The sequence below is a fragment of the Artemia franciscana genome, chromosome 18 (genome assembly GCF_032884065.1).
Source record: "Artemia franciscana chromosome 18, ASM3288406v1, whole genome shotgun sequence".
NCBI lineage: Eukaryota > Metazoa > Arthropoda > Branchiopoda > Anostraca > Artemiidae > Artemia > Artemia franciscana.
In genome coordinates, this window is record NC_088880.1 from 31,940,112 (window position 1) to 31,959,300 (window position 19,189).

The window sequence follows — 19,189 nt, forward strand, 5'->3', positions numbered from 1 at the left end:
CCTACTACGTCTGGTGTTACAACAACAGTGTCCTAAAGTCGATGTGATGGCTCATCATTTGTGTTTTTTTTGTGGCTTTCTGTGCTTTTCTTTTTTTGTGCTTTTGTTTGACGATACCGATGTTGTTGCAGTGTGATTAAGGAAACGAATAAAGATTATTCTTATTCCCACATATCTCCAGGTACTTGTTTTGAGTTGGGTCGACTCTGGCTTGGCTTTGAGAGTCGCGCCACCGACCCCGTTTCTAAACAAACAAACAGCGATACCAGGACTCGAACCCCGTCTTCAAGGACAAAGGATTTTGAGTCTAGCATGCTAACCACTCGGCTGGGACGGCTATAAAGATTGAACATTATGCCGTCATGAAGTTGTTTGTCGACTGACGAAATTACAGACCGGGACACAAATGACGACCGGGACACTCAAAGAGAAATTACAGACTGGGACACCGGGACACAAATAACGACCGGGACACAGGGAATATAAATGACGACCGGGACACAGGGATACAACTACAACAGGGACGCCGGGGGCACAGGGGGGGATATATAAATGACGACCGGGACACAGGGAATGTTGGATTAGCAATCACCATCAACAAAGCTCAAGGGCAATCATTATAATAATGAGGTATAGATCTGAATACGGATTGTTTTGCCATGGACAATTATATGTTGCATGTTCAAGAGTCGGTAAACCTGACAATCTAATTATATGCACAGACAATAGTACAGCGAAGAATGTTGTATATTCGCAAGTTTTACGTAGTTAAAAACACACACACACACACATATATATATATATATATATATATATATATATATATATATATATATATATATATATATATATCAATCTATATTCACAGGTGGGACACAGGGACACAATTACAATGGCGCGTAACTAATATGGCGCGAAAAAAGCTAAAAAAAGGAAAACCTAAAAAGAAAAAAATAAAAAAGGTAAAAAACTAGAAAGAAAAAAACACCGGGACACAAATGACGACCGGGACGAAGGGACACAACTACAACGGGGACGCCGGGGGGCACAGGGGGATATATAAATGACGACGGAGACACAGGGAATGTTCGATTAGCAATCACCATCAACAAAGCTCAAGGGCAATCATTAGAATAATGAGGTATAGATCTGAATACCGATTGTTTTTCCCATGGACAATTATATATTGCATGTTCAAGAGTCGGTAAACCTGACAATCTATTTATATGCACAGACAATGGGACAGCGAAGAATGTTGTTTATGCGCAAGTTTTACGTAGTTAAAAACATATATATCTATCTATATTTACAGGTGGAACACAGGGACACAACTACAATGGCGCGTAACGACTTACGCGCGTGGGGGGGCTTGGGGGGCGCGAAGTGCCCCCACCAACTAGGTGCTGGGGTGGCGCGAAGCGTCACCCCAACAGTTAGTCTATATATATCTTCTATATATATAAAAATAAGTTGTTTGTTTGTGTGTCTGTTGACTGACGTTATGTCTGTGTGTCGACTGATGTCATGTTTGCCGACTGACGTCATTATAAGGATTGAACTGTATGTCGTCATGAAGTTGTTTGTCGACTGACGTTATGTTTGTCAACTGGGGAAATTACAGACCGGGACACCGGGACACAAATGACGACCGGGACACGGAATATAAATGACGACCTGGGCACTCAAAGAGAAATTACAGACTGGGACACCGGGACACAAATAACGACCGGGACACAGGGAATATAAATGACGACTGGGACACAGGGGCACAACTACAGCGGGGACGCCGGGGGCACAGGGGGGATATAAATGACGACCGGGACACCCAAAGAGAAATTACAGACTGGGACACCGGGACACAAATAACGACCGGGACACAGGGAATATAAATGACGACTGGGACACAGGGGCACAACTACAGCGGGGACGCCGGAGGCACAGGGGGGATATAAATGACGACCGGGACACAGGGAATGTTCGAAGAGAAATTACAGACCGGGACACAATTGACGACCGGGACACCGGGACACAGGGAATATAAATGACGACCGGGACACTCAAAGAGAAATTACAGACTGGGACACCGGGACACAAATGACGACCGGGACATATGCACAGACAATGGGACAGCGAAGAATGTTGTATATTCGCAAGTTTTTACGTAGTTAAAAACATATATATATATATCTGTCTATATTCACAGGTGGGACACAGGGACACAACTACAATGGCGCGTAACGACTTACGCGCGCGGGGGGCTTGGGGGGGCGCGAAGCGCCTCCACCAACTAGGTGTTGGGGTGGCGCTTCGCGCCAACCCAACAGCTAGTAAGTTGTAAGTTTGTCCGCATATGTGTGTTTGTTTGTCCGCATACGACGTCTCAAAAATAAAGAAGAAAAAGAAAACTAAAAAAATAAAACAATAAAAAAGGTAAAAAACTAAAAAAAAAGAGCTAAAAAAGCTAAGAAAAGCTAAAAAAAGCTGAAAAACTAAAAAAACTAAAAAAAAACCTAAAAAAAATAAAAAAGGTAAAAAACTTAAAAGAAAAAAGCTAAAAAAAACTAAAAAAGCTAAAAAAAGAAAAACCTAAAAAGAAAAAAAATAAAAAAGGTAAAAAACTAAAAAGAAAAAAAAAACTAAAAAAGCTACAAAACTAAAAAAAGAAAAACTAAAAAAGAAACTATATAGATATATATATATATATATATATATATATATATATATATATATATATATATATATATATATATATATATATATATATATATATATATATATATATATATATATATATATATACATATATATATATATATATAAGTTGTATGTATGCATGTTTGTTTGTGGGTTTGCATGTGACGTCATTTATAAGGCTTTGTATATGACGTCATTATAAGATGACACTGCTGACCGGGACACCGGGACACAGGGAACATAAATGACGACCGGGACACAGGGAATATAAATGACGACCGGGACACTCAAAGAGAAATTACAGACTGGGACACCGGGACACAAATGACGACTGGGACGCAGGGAATATAAATGACGACCGGGACACAGGGACACAACTACAACGGGGACACCGGGGGGGGGGCACAGGGGGATATATAAATGATTACAGACCGGGACACCGGGACACAAATGACGACCGGGACACAGGAAATATAAATGACGACCGGGGCACTCAAAGAGAAATTACGGACTGGGACACCGGGACACAAATGACGACCGGGACACAGGGACACAGCTACAACGGGGGCACAGGGGGGATATGTAAATGACGACGGGGACACAGGGAATGTTCGATTAGCAATCACCATCAACAAAGCTCAAGGGCAATCATTAGAATAATGAGGCATAGATTTGAATACGGATTGTTTTTCCCATGGATAATTATATGCTGCATGTTCAAGAGTCGGTAAACCTGACAATCTATTTATATGCGCAGACAATGGGACAGCGAAGATTGTTGTATATTCGCAAGTTTTACGTAGTTAAAAACATATATATATATATATCTATCTCTGTTCACAGGTGGGACACAGGGACACAACTACAATGGCGCGTAACTAATATGGCGCGTAACGACTTACGCGCGCGGGGGGGCTTGGGGGCGCGCGAAGCCTCCCCACCCAGCTAGTGATAACATAAATTTTGCAAGCTTACAATTCGTATGATATATTCGTGCTATGATGTAGTATATGATGTTATATGATATACCGTCTCAACTTATAAAATGATATTATATTGCTGCTTATATTGATTGCTTAGTGATATTAGATAAGAGCATCTTTTGATTTATATATAATTGCTGTATTTTTTTTTATCTATGCTATATTGCGTTGCTGTTTATATTGCTTAGTAATCTCTCCCGTGTAAATTTGATATTTTTGCTTTTGCTTTTGTTGATAAATCGAATGGTAGTTTAGTCTAAGAAATAGTTAGTTTAGAAGAGTTAGAACAGTCTTAGAAAATGTTCACAGGCTTTGTTTACTTTCAAGGTTGGTTTTTTGGAGTTGTTAGAAAGGGTTTCGTGAAAATAAATTTGAGGTTTAAAATGTAGTTAGTTATATATCAAGATTTCTTCTGTGAAATAAATACTATAACAACAAGAGAGCAGTACCATTCTATCCTCGAACCAACACTGTTTCCACATATTTTTGCAAAAATTTCTTTAGATGTAGGTTTACATATTCATCCCCTTGCCACCCCTTTTGGATTTTATTCTGGGGTCTCCCAACAAAGTATTGTTTCTATAATATTTACAATTTCTTTACCTCTCTTTGTTTTTAGTGGAATAGCTATAAGAATAACAACTGTAGGCGTTAATGACAAATAAAATATTATAAGAAGGACAAGAACGCTACCCAAGTAAAGAGCAACGTGGCTCTGATTTATCTGTTGTTATTTATCCCGGAGAAAAGACATATGTAGGCGATGTAGTACTTTATTAAAGGGCCCCCAAATGGAAACGCTTCGATTGTTAGTCACAGCAGCATTTGTGTTATTATCAGCTGATGATTCGTGAATTAACACGAAACCCATCGCGTCTGGCTGAAGAGTTTGATCTTCATACTATAGAGCTGTTGTTCAAGATGGGGGGGGGGGTCTAAACTTCTTAGTTTAGGTCTAAGGCCATAAAAATCTGATCTTCTATCTTATAATTTTCAGTTGCCGGAATATTGACTCTCTTTAAAGTGTGTAACCCTTTCTCCCCAAGAAAATGCAGTTTGTGGTGAAAATATTGCATCCACGTAAATATATAATTTTTACTCTTAAAAAGAGCACCACAACTTTCAATTTTGAATTGAGTGATCCCTCTTTTATGTCTCTACTACCATCCTTTCTACACTAAGTATTCAGTAGAGAAGAAAAAAGAAAAAAAAACACATAGAGGTCACATCGCTCCTTAGTAAGTGCCCAACTGGGGGCTCTTGATGAAAGCTAAAAAGATAAAGTATATACCATCGGATTTTACAATCCCTACCGGCGGTGCTGATATCCGTTTCATGGCCCTTCAGTCGTGCAATGAGGGGCTGGGTGCTGGCCATCTTGTGCTTTCGTACACCCTTTCTGCTTACCTTACCCAGATTGCTCCAGGTACCTATTTAAAGCTGGGTTGATTCAGGCTTAGTTTACAGTCACGCCACTGACTCCCATTCAAACCAAATTATTAGTGACACCAGGGCTCGAACCCCTGTCCTCACGGCCGAAGGGTCTAGCGCTCTTACAACTAGGCTAGTACGGCTTAATGAAGCATATTTGAAAATATATTTTGTTTTTCGATTCAGCTTACATTTCATTTTCCAGAGCTTCAACTTTGCTTGCCAAGGTCTGCGATTCTGAAAATGGCATGGATCTTTCCTTAATCTATAATTGCTATAGGGTCTTGACCTATGATATATTGTATTGCTGTTTATATTTGCTTAGTGACTTTTTTCTTGTAGATGAAAGCATCTTTGAAAATATATTTGCTGCTGTAGATTCAGCTAGTACTGGATTTTCCAGAGCTTCAACTTTGCTTGCCAAGGTCTGCGATTCTGATTATGGCATGGATTCATGCACTAGGTATTTGGTTATAGTTATATTTAAATACTGTTGTTGAGAAAAAGCTCAGTTATACTAACTTACGTTCGAGCACCCCCAAAAATATATGTGCAACAAAGGTCTATATTACAATCTGTGGGGAAGGCTAAGATTGTCTATAAAGCTGTTATTATAAGCTAAACGATTCTACTCAAGATGACGAAGCGATCTCAAATCTCGAGATTACTCCTATAATTTCGCATATTTTATGTGTAATATCTATTTTTTATATCTTTTTTTGCCGAATTTTCCTCTATTCTAAATCTACCAAAAGTGTATTTTCTCTTGAATCATTAACATTTGAACACAACAATATTAAATAGCAAAAGGTGTGGTAGCATTAAATTTATTGACGTATGATTTAGACGTGGATTAGGCACGTGTCTAGGAAGGGGGCCCGAGCCTCCCCCTCCTTTGAAAGCAAGGACTGACTCTCCTGCTTTGCATGCATGTTCTTTCCGTCTAGACCAGTGGTTCCCAACCGATTTTGGGCTGTGCCCCTCCTATGCATTTAAAAATTCTGGTGCCTCATGACATTTAAATTTTGTTATTCGAAAGTTTTCGCGACTTCACCTAAAGGAAGCTTAAAAGGCCATTAACTTGGTATCTTTTTTGGGTTGTCCTCTAGGCCTATTTTATACTAATGAAAAAGATTGTCTGAATACAACATCTTTTACATAATGTATAACGTCATTGCACTATTATTGTGTGGTTCCATTGCAGCTGAAACCCGTGCAATTGAACATATGTAACTGAACCCTCGTGCATCTGATCCCAGGTGCAACCGTATCCCCGTATAACTGAACCATCGTTCAATTGAACCGCAGTGCAACTCCTTTCAACTGAACCTTCATGCAACTGAACCCTCGTACAACTGAACTTTCGTTTAACTGAACCCTGAGTAACCGAACCCTGTGTAACTTAACCCCTTGCAACTGAAACCCCGGGCAACTAAATCCCCCGCTTAAGTGAAGTCTCTAGCAGCAGAACCCTTGTACAATTCAACCCCCGTGCAACCCAACCCGATTTTCTTGACCCTCATGCAACTCAACCCCCTTTTAGCTGAACCTTAGTACAGTTCACTCCCTGTTTAACTGACTCCAATGTAAGTAAAGCCTCGCTCAACTCAGTATCCGTGCACCTCAACACAATTCAAGTCAACGCTCACTCAACTCAACATGTGTGTAACTCAACCCTCGTGCAACTCAGCCTTCCATTTGTTTCAACCTCCGTTCAGCTCACGTTTTTGCAGTTTAACCGTTATTTAACTCGCTCCTTATTCAACTCAATCTCTGTTTAACCCAAACCTTTCTTACTCAACTCTCATTCAAATTAACAGCATTCAGCTCAACTCCCCCCCCAAATAAACAATATAACTAGAAAATGTAAATCAGCCTGTTTTGTTGGAGCTTACTAAACTTTTTTTTTTGAGTTAAATGTTTTTTTGGAGCTTGACTCGAATGAAATAGCCTTTATTTATTGGTTAATTCTTTGTCTCTTTATTATTTTATGCCGCTTCAGTGTTGAACTGTCCCCCCTTTTAAAGAAGGCATTTTAGTCTTCTGTATTTTGAGCGAAACTTTTCATGCCCAGGGCCCAAATATATTTGAAGGTCATGGTTGCAGCATTAGCTGCACTCAAGTACAGAAAAACCACGGCCCATAGTAGCCAAAATCTTAAAAAAAACACTAAAAAACACCATCTCGTGAAAAAAAACTTGCCACTAATGCAGATCCAGGAATGAAGGCTATTATTTAAATTCACCTTAATATTTATTGCAGAAACATTTCTGGAAATTTTTAAAACGAACTAGAAACACTGATAAGTCTTGCTTTTTCTGTTTTATTTCTCTATTAGAATATCATAGAGAGCTGTTTAATGTCATTTGAAAGCTAATATTTACATTTAAACACTTTTTATAATTTCGTCATGACAAAACCACATAAAATTCCTTATGGCACTTAAATCTCCATTATCGACAACCCTTAAATTTGTATTTAAAATATTCTCGTTGAGCACTCCCCTTCCCAGTCACCTTTGCTATTGGAAAATATATAAAAAAAATCATTCAAATACAAAGTTTATTCGTCAATGATAGAGGGTATTTTTTTTTTATTTCATCACTTAATAACGAAACATATTCTTGGATTTTACAAATCATAAATTTAATACCCGAACCTTTCTTCTTTTTCTTTCTTTTTTTCCCCAGTACTAGTCGGTCATTGGGACATCGTAGGGACACTAGAATGGGTAACCTTCTGAGGTTCTCAGAATTTGTGTTTTTTCCCCCGCCTCGTAAAAGCGTACATTTTACTCCACCTCAAAGTTCCAAATAAAAGACGGTTGAGTCACTATTCAAAACCTGCTCACAAGTATAATAATCGCTACCTTCAAATTTTTCTTTTGGTGTATTTTTTGAGCAGACATTTTTGAGCCTGTAAACTTTAATTTCTTCGCAATACTTCTCAATTTTTCTTCCAATTATTTCTAAATTTTATGTTATCCTAGACAAGAGACTACATCCTGTTAGAATTTATTCCGATTAGAGAAAAATCTATGCTTGGAGCTAAGGCCCAAATTTAACACCGTCTATCCTCTTCATTCACACATTTTGAAAGAAATTAATTATAATATTTGACCAAGTATGGGGGAAAAATCTGGCCATTTCGGTAAATACTGGATGAAGTCCACCTTAAATGAATCAATTATTAATTTTTTCATGCGTGAGGATGCGCACAAGCAGCATCTGGAAAGAGAAGCGTTTTTTTGTTGCCAGTGGCGAAAATTAGTTGCACTCCTGGTTCTTTGTCTTTGGTCCAAGTTAACTTAAGTAGCCCAAATGGGTATTAGAAGTAAAAACTGCGAATGAAGCAACAAGAAATTTTTTGCATCTATTCAGTGCTAGTGACTTGGGCTGAGTTCTGTGAAACAGGGTTTGGTTTAAATGGGGTTGAGTTAAACAGGGGTTGGTTTAAACGGGGCTCAGTTAAATGGGGTTGAGTTGCTTGTGAATTGAGTTGCATAGGGGCTCAGTTAAACGGGGTTCAGTTGCACAAGGATTCAGTTAACTGGGGCTCAGTTCCATGAGGCTTCAGTCACACGAGGGTTCAGTTACGTAGGGGTTTAGTTTTACCTCGGGTCAAATGCATAATGGCTCAGTTGCTTGGGGTTCAGCTACACGAAAGTTCAGTTTGACGTCTTGACTTACTTACTTGACTTGTGTCCCAGACGTCCTTTTGGGTCGCGATTGGGCCATCTTCTTTACAAGTTGACGGATCAGCTCTCTGTGGGATACACGGTCATCTGCTTGATTTAAAAGTTGCAGGAGGTCGTTTCCGAGGTTGTCTCACCATCTCTTCCTTCGTCTGCTGGGGCGGCGACTGGCATGTACTCTGCTTTTGAATATACCTCTTGGCAGTCGCGACTTCTCCATCCGGTGAACGTTGCTCAGATAGCTAAGTTGTTGTAGGTGCACTCTCTGGAGTATTGTTGTTTTTCATTCCAGCTGTTCTGGAAGTTCTTAGTTAGAGACTCTTTCGAGGTTTGTTATACCGGCTATACTGCGAATGTATTTTGTTTCGAATGCTGAAATTTTCCGCTCGTCCTCCAGTTTCAGAGTTCACGTCTCGTAGGCGTATAGGGCAACAGGAATGATTAAGGAGTCAAAGAGTCGTAGCTATAGTTTTATTGATAGATGTTTATTCTTGAAGAGGGGGAGCAGCCTCTCGAAGCTTGCACTTCCTAATGCTAGTCTTCTTTTTATTTCGTCATTATAACTATTTTCCGATCTGGTATGGCTTCCTAGGTATGTCAATTAGGTAACCGGTTTAACTACTTTGCTGCTTACTATGACATGAACGGGATATGGGCTGGGGTCTCTCGTTGTACCCATTACTTTAGTCCTCTTTGGATTCACTTAAAAAATGTTTTTTTATTGAGGTTCTTATGTAACCTCAGCCGAAAAGTGCCTTCCTGCCCATTATCTGTCAAAATATTGCCACTCCCCGCGCTAGGAATCACGGCTTTAGACCAAATTATAGTAAAGCTAAAGATGTGTGGATTAAACACTGAATCGGTTCATTAAGCTCAAATACTTTCAAAATACTCATCAAAATACTTTAGACCTTAGGTCCTCTTGTTGCTCCAGAAGAGCCTAGGGCATCGACAAAAATTCTCCAGTTTCTGCAATAACTTGATGTCGCCTGGACATCTTCCCACTTGGGTTGCAGGAACATGTTAGGAGATTGGAGATCTGACTGAAATGTCTGGCGCAGGGCGTTTTTGGACGATCCATCCTTCTTAATCCTGCAGGTTGCCACTAGAAGGTAGCTTTGGAAGTTCTAAGGTTTCCAATTATTAAGACATGGCCTAGATATTGCCATCGACGCTGGTGGGTGACTTTGGCTTGCTGGTCATTTTTTGGATCTCAACAGTAATGACCCGATCTGTCCAGTATATGTTCAGGATTATTCGGAGACAGATATTTTCAAAGGCCAGGATCAGTCGCTCTTACTCTCCACTAGTGTGCTATGATTTGGCTTTGTGCGTCAGAATAAAGAAACAATTGCTATTGTTGAGTCTAAGTTGCTATTGTTGAGTCTAAAAAAAAAAAAAAGCAAGATTCCCTTCATTCCGTTGAAAACTCAACCTGGTTGACCTACACAAGGCGCAACTTCTTTTTTGCATTGAGCCAGAGTTTTCAGTTGTGCTCCCCACATCTTTAAGTTGGACCACGTGTTCAAACTCGCAATCATTACATTTCATCTGAAATGTTGAGTCTGAAGTTGCCATGATTTGTTTTTCTCTTCGTATTGACTTTGAGCCAAATATGTTTCATCTTCGTACTGATTTCGTCAAGGAGCGGTTGCAGGTGTTCCTTTTCCTTCTCGAGGATTCTAATGTCATCGGCGAAAACGAGATTACATGATTTTTTTTCTGTATTCTGGTTGATACCTTGGGTATTTGTATTTTTCACTATATATAGTTGATTATTACGATGAATAGCAACGGTGAAGCGACGCAGCCTTGCTTAACTCCTGAGTTGAAGTGTCTGTTTAGGCCTTCAGTTTCATAGACACAACTCTCAGTGTTCAGATACATGGAAAATGTTATTCTGAAGATCTTTTGTAGGAACCATAATGGGAAAGGGTCTTCCAAAGGGTTTCTCTATGGAGAGAGTCATATACTTTCCCAAAGTCAACGAATATCATGTAGCACTTACAATGTAATTGACAGGATTCTGCAGTGAGGACATAAAGGCTGAATTTAAGGTCTGTGCAGATGCGGTTATACTTTAGGCTGTGCAGTTTGTCACTGATTTGTTGTTCAGTTTCTATTGATTACGTTTAAGAATAATATTAGAAAGTAGCTTCCTAGGTTTTGAGAGCTGGCTTACTCGCCGACTGTCACACTCAGATACATTACCTTTTTTGAAGAGTCGAATCCTCGCGCTTCGTATCCAATCCAAAGGAGCCTTTTCCAAGAACGACACCGTTGCAAGAGTGCAGCCTATTTAGACCTCAACATTTGATCATTTCAGCTGTGATTTTTTCTTCACGGGTCCTTTATTGTTCTTTAGTTTCTTGGAGGCTTGGAAGATTTCTTCGGCTGTATGAGGGTTAGAATTAATGTCTAACAAGAATAGTAGATAAGAAAAGGGGCTTTAAAATTTTTATTAGGAGAAGGGAGCTATTTATCGACTCAGAAAAGGTTTGGATGCTGTATCTAGATTTTATGGGCTTTCGTGGGATTTTTCTGAAGATTTATACAACAGACCGACTGGCTAATACTGCCTTCTTTGTTTCAAGAGGACCAGAGGAAGCAATTTAAGCCTAGAAAAGGCGCTTTCTTATGGTAGAAATTGCCTAGAGTTCTTACTGATCTATCTTAAGAAATAAGTTTCTCAATCCTTCCATGCCGACAAGTACGCTTTGTACATGGGTGCAGCCACCCACTAATTCAAAAAAATAATTTGAAGGACCCTTCCCAAAGGAGTTATGGGAACACGCATGCTTCAAATGAAAATTTTTCACATTCTCATGTGGAGCGGGATATATTTTTTCTGAAAAGGGGTGCGTTTTTAGAAAAAAAGTTTGTCATATCCCTTCATGTTAGAGATGTACCCTTAGCATGTTAACTTGAACCCAATAAAAAACAAAGTATATGAACCGTTATATGAACCAGGAAACATTGGTCATAAACTGCACCTTTTGTATTTTAACTGGCAGGGGATATCAGGTGCCTGGAAAGAGCACATTCTTATGAACGCTGTATCGTAGGAGTATTCTCACTCCTCTATATTATCAGGATAATGCATATAATAGATATCTCTCCCCCATTCATAAAAACAGTTAAAGGGGTGCATCCCTTCTTGGACAAGCTGGAATGTTTTTGCCTAAAAATGCACCTCATCGTATTTTGAACCCCTCTCTCTCTGAAAAATCCTATGATGTCATTCCCCCAAAGGTGCAGATCATTAATTCAGCCGTCATAAAGAATTTAAATTATGATATATTTAAAAAAAATTATCTTTTAGAGGGTTTAATTTAATTTAGAGGGTTTAGTTCAGAAGGTGTATTTTAGAGAACCTTCTTTTAGAGGGTTCATGTCTCTCGAAATACGTATATAGTGCACTAAAAATCTAAGTTGTTTTTTGCCGAATTTTCATTTTCTGAGTGATTTTGAACCGTGGCTTTCCTATGATCAATTAAAAAATTTGAGAAGGTTCAATTTCTTAGTTTTTCCATAATGAAAATTTAATTCCTTTTAAAAGTTACCTAAGTGATAATGCTGTAAAGCCTATGTAATACTAGGTGACTGATTAAAAAATTTTTTAGAATCGGTATATAAAGTGTACAAAATACTAAAACATAAAAAATATAAAATGTGCATAAATCATAAAACAAACTTTTATTTTAGGACAAGTATTTATGAATCCAGGCACTATTTTATTTTATGAAAAGGTAATATAGGGTATTTCTCTTGGAATAAAAGATTTTTTTTTCTTATATTTTTATTATTATTATTTTTTATAAATTCAGTATTTTTTTATTTAAAAAAATACATTATTTTTGTTTGTGCTTATATGTAAAAAAACAACTTTGAAGCGATCCAACTATTTTCAAGAAAATCATTGAATTGCGTTGTTGTAGTTACCATCAAGTTAAAATAGATGTTAAAATAAAATAATTCTCTACATTTAAAATTTAAATTTAGAAATCTCAAATTAAATATTACAAATTTCAAAATAAAATAATTATTACGTTGCATAGCCCTCACAATTAGTTTAAAGACACAAACAAAACATTTTAAGAAATCGATGATTTGTATTTGAACTTTAAAGTTTAAAACTGTTCTTTTAAATCATCATTGATATATCTAGGTAGTATTTCATTTTAGCAAAAAAGAACACGAATCTTTTTTCTTGAAGTGAAATACTTCTTTCTTTTTATACAGAAAGAAATTGGGCTTCAAAAAGGAGTAATATTTTAGGCACTTTTGAAACTATGTTTTCATGTTAACAAAAAATAGTTTTGGGCACATTTCTCTGTTCATGTACCTTCTATGTGTTTGTATATGCTTCTTGTAATGTTGTATATATTGATGATGTTTATTATCTTTGGCAACTTTTTCAGTTCAAATCAGCGAGAGACATTAAAAAATCTATTAGATCCATACGGAAGTGACCCTTACATTGACAAGAAAACATTCCAGGAAAAAGCCAGTCATTGGCTTACCATTACTGGAGCAAACGAATTGAAGTACGTAAACATTTTATTTGGAGTTAATTTTCAAGTAATTTATTCTGTTGAATTATTGATTTATTTTTTACATTAGCGCGCCATTCTTTTTCGTTATAAACAAACTGTAAAAATTTTCAATTTTCCCTTTGTTTTCATTGAATTTAGTTAATTGTTAATTATTTGTTTGATTTATATTTTATAAAACAAGTTTTTTAAATTTGATTTGTGAATGTTTTTGAATTAATGCAGGCTTTGAATTTGGCTCCCCGAAATTTGGATATAAATTTTACTTTTTTTTTAGCTAATAATAACCTCATAATAACCTAAGTTTGATTTGTGTTCCAGTTGTATAAGATTGACTCCTGAATCACAAATGTTGTTCAAATAGAATAATAACCTCTTTTAAAATTGAAAAAAGAATGTTTAGCGTAATCGAGGCGAGCCCCTCCTTCATATACGTAATATTTTCTGTTCGTTTAAGTTTTAATGTTGCCTCTCGCTTTGAGTTGAAAAACTCGTTTTTTATTTAATTTGTGATTGTTTTTTAAATGATTTAGGGAAATCCAGCTCCCCTCCATGGTAAATTCCCTTCCCCACGAGAAATTTCTCCATGGAAAGATTCTCTGACGTAACTTAAATTAGCGATATTTGCGGAGCTAATTTTGTAAGACATAGTAACAGAACTAGTAAAGAGCGAGTTACGGGCCACATAAAAAAATGGACAAACATCCTTAAGAGCCCGGACCTTCTGACTAACGGGATCGAACCCGGGCCCAATACTGCCGTGCAAAGATCAAACTACTAGGCTGCTATAGGATCATAGAAAAAACAATAAGGGAGGATCAATACGAAAATATTTTAGAGTTAAATATTTTAAATGTTTGAAAAATATTTATAAAATAGTTTAATGGAAAAATATTTTTTAATTGAAGAAACAATTTTGAAAGTCATGGTTGCAGCAGTAGTTGTAATCTAGTAAAGAGCGAGCTAAGGACCACATAAAAAATAGACAAACATCCTAAAGAGCAAAGACCTTCTGACTAACGGGATCGAACCCCGGTCCAATATTACCATGCAAAGACCAATCCACTGGGCTGCCATAGGATCATGAAAAACAAAAACAAATGGAAGATTAATAGAAAAATATTTTAGATTTGAATATTTTAAATATTAAAAAAAATATTTCTAAAATAGTTTAATGGAAATTTTTTTTTGATTGTAGAAATAATTTTTGAAAATCATGGTTGCAGCAACAGCTGTAATCTAGTCAAGAGTAGGTTATTGACCACATAAAAAAATGGACAAACATCCTTAAGAGCCAGGACCTTCCGACAAACGGGGATCGAACCCGGGGCCAATACTGCCGTGCAAAGATCAATCCATTAGGCTGCCATAAGATTATAAAAAAAATAAGGGCGGATTAATAGAAAAATATTTTGAAGTTAAATATATTAATATATTTTAAAAATATTAGTAGAATATTTATGAAATAGTTTAATGGGAAAATATTCTTAATTGTAGAAATAATTTTTAAAATTCATTTAAAAAATGAAGACCACATTACCACCAGTTAAGGACCACATAAAAAAATAGACAAACATCCCAAAGAGCCAGGACCTTCTAACTAACGAGATGGAACCTCGGCCCAATTTTACCATGCAAAGATAAATCCGCTGGGCTGCCATAGGATCACGAAATAAAACAATAATGGATGATTTATACAAACAGAAATATTTTAAATTTAAGTATTTTAAATATTTATAAAATAGTTAAATGGAAAAATATTTTTTAATTGTAGAAATAATTTTTGAAAATCATGGTTGCAGCAGTAGCTGTAATCAAACAGTTCGTGGTAACGAACTGTAGTAAGGAGCGACCCGGCTCAATAGTAAACGAAACTCTAAATAACGGAATTTTGATGCTAAAATATACATCAAAAGAATCGGATTTTCATGCTGATTTTAAATATATAAGTTTCATCAAATTTGGTCTTTGTCATCAAAAGTTACGAGCCTGAGAAAATTTGTCTTATTTTAGAAAATAGGGGAAAACACCCCCTAAAAGTCACAGAATCTTAACGAAAATCACACCATCGCATTCAGCGTATCAGAGAACCCTATAGCAAAATTTTCAAGCTCCTATCTACAAAAATGTGGAATTTCGTATTTTTTGCCAGAAGACAAATCACGGGTGCGTGTTTATTTATTTTTTTTTCAGGGGTCATCGTGTCGACCAAGTAGTCCTAGAATGTCGCAAGAGGGCTCATTCTAACGGAAATGAAAAGTTCTAGTGCCCTTTTTAAGTAACCAAAAAAATTGGAGGGCACCTAGGCCCCCTCCCGCGCTAATCATTTTTTCTTGAGGATTGCGGAGGTTGTCCCCTCCGCTATCCTTCGCTCTTTACGCTAAAGTTTGACTCTTTACCACAATTCTGCTTTTTAAAACAATTAAAAGCTTTAGCATAAAGAGCGAGGGATTGCGGAGAGGACAACCCATTTCATATACGGAGTAATTTCTGTTCGTTTTAAGTTTTAATGTCGCTCCTTACCTTCAGTTAGAAAAACTAGTTTTTTTATGTAATCTAGTCAAGAACAAGTTAACGCCCACATAAAAGAATAGACAAACACCCAAAGAGCCCGGACCTTCTAATTATCGGGATCGAACCTCGGCCCAATTTTACCATGCAAAGATAAATCCACTGGGCTGCCATAGGATCAAGAAAAAAAAACAATAATGTAGGATTAATAAAAAAAATATTTTAAATTCAAGTATTTTAAATATTTATAAAATAGTTTAATGGAAAAAAAATTTTTAATTGATAAAAATCATGGTTGCAGGAGTAACTGTAATCTAGTCAAGAACAAGTTAACTCCAACATAAAAGAATATAGAAACATCCTTAAGAGCCAGGGCGTCGACAACGCTTGGAATTGCAATTGCCGTCTTTTTTACAAGTACAGGTAGCAAGCTTGTTGCCCAGCCTTCTGACTTACGGGATCGAACCTAGGTCTAATATTATCATGCAAATATTAATCCACTGCGTTGCCATAGGATCATAAAAAAAAATAAAGAAAGATTACCATATCGTCACCGACATTTGATTTGAAGTCAAACCTTCTGTTTTTAAAGGAGAGTTTTATTACCAGTGGACTATGTTAACTGCCGGCCCATGGCAACCAAAATTACGTCCCATAGTTGCCAAAAAAAAGTTGTTCAAAGGAACGGTCTAGAGACAAATACACCCAAAATTTCACTCATCTGGAATAAAATCTTAATAATTTAAAACAAATATGATATTTGTAGAGACAGGTTATTCATGAAAAATAGAATGGAAACTCTAAAAAATGGAACTTTGATACCAATAGATACATCAAAAGGATTTTTATGTTGATTTTAAATATGTAAGTTCCATGAAGTTTAATCCTACCCCTCAAAAGCTCCGAGCCGCAGAAAATTTGCCTTATTTTCGAAAAAAGGGGGAAACACCCCTAAAGGTCATAAAATCCTATTGAAAATTATACCATCAGATTCAGCATATTCGAGAACCCTAATGTAGAGGTTTCAAGCTCCTATCTGCAAAAATGTGAAAATTTGCATTTTTTGCAAGAAGAGAGATCACGAATGTGTGTTTATTTGTTTTTTTCGTATTTTTTCACCATGGGTGATCGTATCGACCCAGTGGCCCTAGAATTTCGCAAGAGGACTCATTCAAACTGAAATCAAAAGTTCTAGTACCCTTTTTAAGTGACCAAAAAAATGGAGGGCCACTAGGCCTCCCCACGCTCATGTTTTTCCCAAAGTCAGCGAATAAAAATTTTTAGATAGCCATTTTGTCCAGCATAGTCAAAATATCTGATAACTATGCCTTTGAGGACCACTTAATCCCCCACATTCGCCGGAGGAAAGCCTGTAAGTTCTGAGCTTTGCCCATTGCTTACATATAGTATTGGTTATTGGTAAGTATACAGATGTTTTCAGGGAGAGTTTTTTCTGTGGACGGGGGGGGCGGTTGATTTGGTTACGTGGGAGGATCTTTTCGTGGAGGAAGAGAATTTTCGCAGTATTATTTAAAAGAAAATAAGAAATTAATTAAAAAATAAGTTTTTTCAACTGAAAACAAGGAGTAACATTAAAACTTAAAACGAACAGAAACTATTATGTATATGAGGGGATTCGTCCCCTCGTCAATACCCCGCTTTTTACGCTAAAGTATTTTTAGTAATTTAAATAAAGCTATTTTTCCTAATTAAGCGGCCTTTGTGATTCAGGGTCATCTTTAAAGAACTGGAAAAAAATTCGAACTTTAGCATAAAGAGTAAGGTATTGACGGGGAGTGACCCCCTCATATTACGTATATGAGCAAGTTCACCCCCTTGTCAACACCTCGCTCTTTACGGTAAAGTTCAAATTTTGTCACATAGTGGTCGATATAAGCAATAATTTATTTGTGTTATTTTCTGGCTAATCTTAGTTAAGCATTTAATTTGATGTTAAACAGATTAATAACTATGCTTTTTATCAAACAGTTCGTGGTAACGAACTGTAGTAAGGAGCGACCCGGCTCAATAGTAAACGAAACTCTAAAAAACGGAATTTTGATGGTAAAATATACATCAAAAGAATCGGATTTTCATGCTGATTTTAAATATATAAGTTTCATCAAATTTAGTCATTGTCATCAAAAGTTAGTAGCCTGAGAAAATTTGCCTTATTTTGGAAAATAGGGGGAAACATCCTCCAAACGTCATAGAATCTTAACGAAAATCACACCATCGCATTCGGCGTATCAGAAAACCCTACAGAAAAAATTTCAAGCTCCTATCTCCAAAAATGTGGAATTTCGTATTTTTGCCAGAAGACAAATCACGGGTGCGTGTTTATTTGTTTGTTTGTTGTTTTTTTTTCCAGGGGTCATCGTATCGACCAATTGGTCCTAGAATGTCGCAAGAGGGCTAATTCTAACGGAAATGAAAAGTTCTACTCCCCTTTTTAAGTGACCAAAAAATTGGAGGGCACCTAGGCCCCCTCCCACGCTCATTTTTCTCAAAAGTCAACGGATCAAAATTTTGAGATAGCCATTTTGTTCCGCATAGTCGCAAACCATAATAACTATGTCTTTGGGAATGACTTACTCCCCCACAGTCCCTGGGGGAGGGGCTGCAAGTTACAAACTTCGACCAGTGTTTACATATAATAATGGTTATTGGGAAGTGTACGGACGTTTTCAGGGGATTTTTTTTTTGGTTTAGGGGGTGGGGTTGAGTGGAGGGGGCTATGTGGGAGGATCTTTCCTTGGAGGAATATGTCATGAGGGAAGAGGAATTCAATGAAGGGAGCGTAGGATTTTCTAGCATTATTATACAATAGCATAAAACAATGAAAAAATAAATATGAAAAAGTTTTTCGACTGAAAGTAAGGAGTAGCATTAAAACTTAAAACGAACAGAGATTATTACGCATATGAGGGGTTCTTCTCCCCCTAAATACCCCGCTCTTTACGCTAACGTATTTTTAGTAATTTCAACTATTTATTCTACAGCCTTTCTGATTCAGGGGTCATTCTTAAGGAATTGGGACAAAATTTAAGCTTTAATGTAAAGAGCGAGGTATTAACGAGGGTACAAACCCCCTCATATACATAATAAAAATTTAAGAATATAAAAGTTTGTTACGTGAGTTAATTCTTAAGTTACGTATATTTTTTACTAATAAAAACATTCGTTAAAATTAAAATTTTTAATTTTAATAATTTTTAAATTTTTTAATTTAAGCCCTTCCCACGGTCCCTGTGGGAAGGGCTGCAAGTTACAAAATTTGACCGTTGTTTACATATACTAATGGCTATTGGGAAGGGTACAGA

The 19,189-nt window shown here is 36.9% G+C and overlaps 1 protein-coding gene across 3 annotated transcripts in view; it reads left to right on the forward strand.

Annotated features, from left to right (window-relative positions):
- LOC136038876 (uncharacterized) overlaps positions 1 to 19,189 on the forward strand; it is a 178,678-nt gene that overhangs the window by 23,088 nt on the left and 136,401 nt on the right. For all 3 annotated transcript variants that reach the window (XM_065722339.1, XM_065722341.1, XM_065722340.1), the window contains exons 3-4: positions 5,451 to 5,571; positions 13,224 to 13,349. In XM_065722339.1, coding sequence (XP_065578411.1) covers positions 5,451 to 5,571; positions 13,224 to 13,349 — 247 coding nt within the window. The remainder of the gene's footprint in view (positions 1 to 5,450; positions 5,572 to 13,223; positions 13,350 to 19,189) is intronic.